Source organism: Phalaenopsis equestris, unplaced genomic scaffold (genome assembly GCF_001263595.1).
Source record: "Phalaenopsis equestris unplaced genomic scaffold, ASM126359v1 Scaffold000121, whole genome shotgun sequence".
NCBI classification, from domain to species: Eukaryota; Viridiplantae; Streptophyta; class Magnoliopsida; order Asparagales; family Orchidaceae; genus Phalaenopsis; species Phalaenopsis equestris.
Window position 1 is genome coordinate 1,349,654 of NW_018164563.1, and position 5,777 is coordinate 1,355,430.

Here is a 5,777-nt window from a genome sequence, read left to right on the forward strand (position 1 = left end):
AAAAAAAAGTAAAATTTAGGTGTTAATATGTAAATACATAGTGGGTGGTATGTATTATAAATGCCCCAAAAAAACAATTTTTTATGATGATAAATATAAATATTTGCATTCAGCACAATGCATACTGAGCAATAATTGAGATTGCAGCTGATGGAGAAGAAAGACATGCTAACTTTTCCACTTCAACTGATCGCTTGTCATCACCCTTAAATGAATGGAGCCAAATGAAGGCTCCTGGTACCCACTCCACTCAGAGTTTGCAATATTTGAATAGCCATGAAAGCATAATGAGCAATAATTGAGATTGCAGCTGTGAAGAAGAAAGACAAGCTAACTTTTCCACTTAAATTGTTAGCTTGTCATCACCCTTAGGAGAATGGAGCCAAGTGAAGCCTCCAGGTACCCACTCCATTCAAACTTTGCAATATTTGAATAACAATGAAGAAAGTACATTGTTTCAAACATTGCCAAAGAACTTTTTTGGCTTTCCACATCCGAACTTATGTACAAAGCCACCACCTTTTGTCAATTTTCAAAGAATGAAACAAGAAAACCCTCTAAAGAAAAACCCAAATTTCTTAAATATTTTACTTGCAAACAAAAAATAAAGAAAAAAAGGGTTAAAAACAGAGTATTAGTAATTAGTGAACTTGCATGTGAGAATCAGGAGAATATAGAGAGCTCTAGTTGCCATAAGTTGCAGAATATGAAGCAGCAAAAAACCAATTAGAGATATAATATGAAGAAGCATGTGCTGGTCAAGTAAGGAAAGCTATGAAAACGATTTAATATTTTTTCTATGTGACAGCAGAAAATTCGAGGACTTTCTTCACTCGAAAAGGCTGAAATGGCTGAAGTAAGATTAAGTGAACAAATGGCGCACTTATTCACTTAAATAAGCTCCTTCTTCTTCAATCAGAGCTAGAAATGATGAAAACTAAGTTTGTTACAGCAAATAAGTAAATTTTTGATGTCACCTCGGAACTAAAAAACCCTAACCTAGAAAAGGAACCTGCTTCCAAAACCAAGTTCACTTAAATACGAGATCTCTCTGCCGAAAAAGTCAAACATGTCAAAATTCAACAAAAATCTAGCAACAATCAACGGACCTGGAAAGACCTTAGGTTTTATTTTTTTTTTTTTCTTCTTCTTTTTTTTCCAAAGACCGACTAAGCCCTAGTAACACAAAACTCAAAAAAGTTAACTAAAAAAAAAACAGGGAGGAGTGGAGTTGGGAAGAAAGAGAAGAACCCCACCTATCCCTTGCGTCGAGCTCCAAAACATTCTCCCCGAAAGAAACCTCCAAGCCGGCGTCAGCCTCTGGCGAGGAAGCCGCCGGAGCAAGAATCTTAGACCCCTGCAAATCCTTCGTCTTTACGGCGTAGGTAGGCTTCTCCAGGCGGCGACTGCGGAGCTGAAGGTAGCAGGAGGAAGAAGACGAATTATCAGCCTCAGGGGAGAAAGATGACTTCTGAAGTCGCTGAAGTGCGAGAGTTCTGGCTCTTGTCCGTACGCCTATGGAAGACTGAGCTGAGATCTCCATCACCGCCACCTCACCGTTGAGCTTAGCTTTCCTCATGTACTTACCCATTGTTCCTGCACCCTTAACTCATGCAAGCTTGGAAAAAGCTTCAGCAGAAAGGAGAGAGGAGATAGTCGGAAAAGGAAGCAACTTTTTTTCCGGCGGCGAAGAGGGAAGGGGAAACACACGAGCTGGAAGCAGAGAGAGGATGCGAGAGGAGAGTAGGAGTGATGTAGATTGGAAAGAGTTGAAGCACAACAACAGGGGAGAGGTCTGTAATGTATACCAGAGTATTCCTTGGACATGTACTCCCAAAATAAAATTATAGAAAAAACACTTTTTTACATCAATATTATTGTACGATTTATTATTATAAAATTAATATCTTTTTTTCATTTATTTTAAATTCTTATTTAAATATCAAAGCTCAAATTAGAGCTGTAACTCCTATTTTCCATTTTTATTAAATTTTTAATAATTTCACGCAATAATAATTTAATAAATAAAAAAGATTGCTTGATGCTAATTTTAAAAATTACAATATTTTGAATGCTATATATATATATATATATTTATAAATTGTTTTTTTTATAAATAATGTAATTAAATAAAATAAGAAGAATATCATGTATTTTTATTTAAATTTTTAATATTTATTTATTTATTTTTTTAAATTATTTTGACATGGGGGTGGGAGATAATTCAATGCATCATGCCTTGAGGTGAACTGGAGAATTGATAGGAATGGATCTAAAAAAATAGGATAACAAGGTTGGCATGTAATATGTCTATATTATTTGATATTTATGATACATTATTTTATGCAATATATATTAACAAAATATATAAATAATATTTTTCATTGCATGTTGTAAGAGTTTAAGGAGCTTTTATATTTCATTTGATAAAATTTATTTTATAATATAATAAAATATTTTTTTTAGATATTATCTATTGCTTAAAATTTGTAATTGTTTTTTTTTCTTTTTTTTATACATCAATGTATAATTTTTTAATTTAGTAATACTTAAAAAATAGTGCTTTTACAAGGGATAAATTTAATATGAATAGCTTGTATATACATAATTAATTTATGTTTTATACAAAATTTTGGCTATATATGACTCATAATACATCTAATTGGCTAAATATATTTGTTTAGAGAAATATGCTCAAAGTTCATTATTAATCAATTTACCCTTATGATATTAAATTAGTAGCCATATAACCTTCCACAATCACAGCCCATACATTCCATGTTCCAACCAACTTTTATTTAAGATTAGTGATATTATAATTCTTATTAATTTAATTTTAGTGCTTCATCATTGCCAAATGTAGGTTATGATAAGAGAGAGAGAGAGAGAGTAGAGGAGAATCCTAGGTTTAATAGAATACAACTTATAATAGAGGTTTTGAACATTATTTTAACTTCTCTAGTACATCAAATCCTATTAATATTATGCATCATGTGAGATGCTACAATTTTGAATCTTATTTCTCAAACTTATTTGTTCTATTCTCATCATGTTTAAATTTTGATAGGATGAAATTCAAAGTTCTATGAACCATATTTGCGAGAGATTTTAATATGATTTGAACAATGTTTGAATATACTTTGAATAATTTTAAAAACAACTAGAGCAAGCTTTGGAGCAAAATTTGAGGAAGTTTTGAACATAGATTAAGTTTGGTTTGAAATTTCATACTTAATTCAGACATTGTTTAAACACAAATTGAATCATTTTATTGTCTTCGTTATCTTGATAGATTTGAATTATTTAGGAGGCTTGTTTTGTATACATATTTCAGTTCTAATTAGGGTTGTCAAAAAAAGCTTGTTGCTTGTGAACAACTCGTGTTTGACTCGTTAAGTTGCAAATAATATATTAAATAATGCTTGACTATAAGGTTCTTGCATGTATGCACAAAGATTTCTACGAGGAAACTACTAACTTCTTAAAATTATATTTAGCACTAAGAAGTGGGCTTAGTTGAGTATATGTAACTTATGCTTTGGTTTATTTATTATAAAGATTTTTTCTCGCATAATTTCATATTTCCGTTCAAGTTCAATATGAATAGAGTTTTTTGTCTTCGAATTCCTTTTTAGTTTATTCTAATTCATGCAAAAATATGTTATATTCTTTTCTAGACTTGTAAATTGACCCAATTTTGCATGAGCAAACACAAGTGCATGTGTCATTTAAGTAATAAAGTAGAATTGAGTCTAAGATCATTCCCATGAGGATAAATGATGAGTTTCTAAAATTTAGGTTAAGTATCAGTTCAACATGATGTCGAGGTGTTGGGCTTGTGGTTGCAACACTCCAGTGACTTCTACTAAATCCTACTGAATTTATCCTTAAGGGTTTTCCGACACAAAAATAGAAATAATTATGCAATATATGTAAGGAAAGATGTAAGAAAGAAAAATATTCAGACATTTTTTAGTTTTTTTTTTTTTTAGTTGAAGATGTAAGAAAGAAAAATATTCAGACATTTTTTTGTTTTTTTTTTGTTTTTTTTTTTGCTCAACATAGAATTTTTTATATTAGAATATTTTTCTTAAAACGATTTGAAGATATTGATGTTTCACTTTAAATTTAATTTACCAATACCTTTATTTTTTCATCAAACCTCCTCATTTTATTTATAAGAATGGATTTAATCTTTGTTACAATCAAAACAACATTCTCATTGCTAGAGTTATAGATCCCACTATCTTCTAATTAATTAGAAGCTTTTAAGGTAATTTATTTCTTCTTATTTTATTCCAATAGTATCTATAGCTCTCTAGTTGAGGCTAGAGTTATAGATCCCACTATCTTCTAATTAATTTGAAGCTTTTAAGGTAATTTATTTCTTCTTCTTTCATTCCAATAGTATCTATAGCTCTCTAGTTGATATTCTATTTGTATACTATAATAGATAAAGAGATAATCTTTTAGCTTAGATAAAACAATAAAATTTAATTATATCCCAAGGTTTAGGAAAACATATAAAACATTTATTTACCCATTCAACTATATAAGATTCTTTGAAAATGCATACAAAAAAGTGATAAGTTTAGTAAATATGTACAATTTAGCAATAATTTCATTTAGTTTCATACAAAGAATATTAATATTGGATTAATATACCTTATTTGTATCCTTATTTGTGATCCAAAGATTTTTTTCCTTCAATTTTAAATGTAGAAATATTCATATAATCATTAAATTTCAAAACATAAAAAACTTATTTCAAGAAATTAGAGTTTAGTTTTACTAATTTATTTTCCTTTTATCCCCATTTATAAAAGGGAATGTTCACATATTTTTCATTATCAACTTTGTAGGGAGGTGTGTATCTTGGATTAGATTTCACAAGCAAAATCGATGGATTACATAAATGTGGCCATTCGAACTCTCTAAAAGCCATAATAAAAGTTATCAAATAGCAATGTTAGGATGATAAAATATCTTTAATGGTGCATTTATTATTTGATTGTGTCATTTACATCTACATTAAGTGGTTAAATTTTAAAATAAAGAACTTTGTAACTCAAAGCTCTTAATACAACCATATTTTTAACCTTGAGTATTATGAGATTGATAGAAATTAAAATGAGCTTCTCTCGTAAAGATCTTCCCTTATAAACTTTCTAGCTCTCTCGAGTTTCACAAATTTAAGATTTGAAGTGACATAATATAAACTAGGTGCATTAAATAAAATAATTTAAAATAAACTAAAAAAATATTAAAATATTATACCATATGATCTAGATTGCATAATTCAATCCATTATAACTGATTCAAATCTATTAGCCTTTGATTTTAAGATCTTAATCATATTAATTAAAAATTTTGGCATGCATTATAATTTACATCACATAATATAATTTATTCAAAATTTTAATTAATCTAGTTAAGTATATTATTAAAGTGGTTTAGCTATTTAAATTAAATTTGATCATATAACTACTATCATACATTTATTTTTAATTTTAAAAACTTTCTTAATTATAGTAGGTTTATTTATTTTTTAAAATTTGCCTTAAAATACATTGTACAACATGATATGTTTATACAATACAATCTATTATAACTAGTTAGGATTAATTATATTTTAATTTTTTGTGTAAAACTTCATGTGTGTGTGCTAGATGGCTTAGCAAGCACCATAAATAAAAACATCAAAATAAGATTAAGAAAATCAAAATGCATTTTAGATGGTTGCAAGTTTAAAGTTCTTTTTTTTATTACAATACACC

General features: G+C 28.6%; 1 protein-coding gene across 1 annotated transcript in view; it reads right to left on the bottom strand.

Moving 5' to 3' along the window:
* The window catches only part of LOC110021098 (cyclin-dependent kinase inhibitor 5-like), a 3,087-nt gene extending 1,269 nt beyond the window's left edge, over positions 1-1,818 (bottom strand). Inside the window, exon 1 of the mRNA XM_020719433.1 lies at positions 1,256-1,818. Within this exon, the coding sequence (XP_020575092.1) occupies positions 1,256-1,591 (336 nt within the window). The 5' untranslated portion in view covers positions 1,592-1,818. The remainder of the gene's footprint in view (positions 1-1,255) is intronic.
* Positions 1,819-5,777: the final 3,959 nt, after the last annotated feature.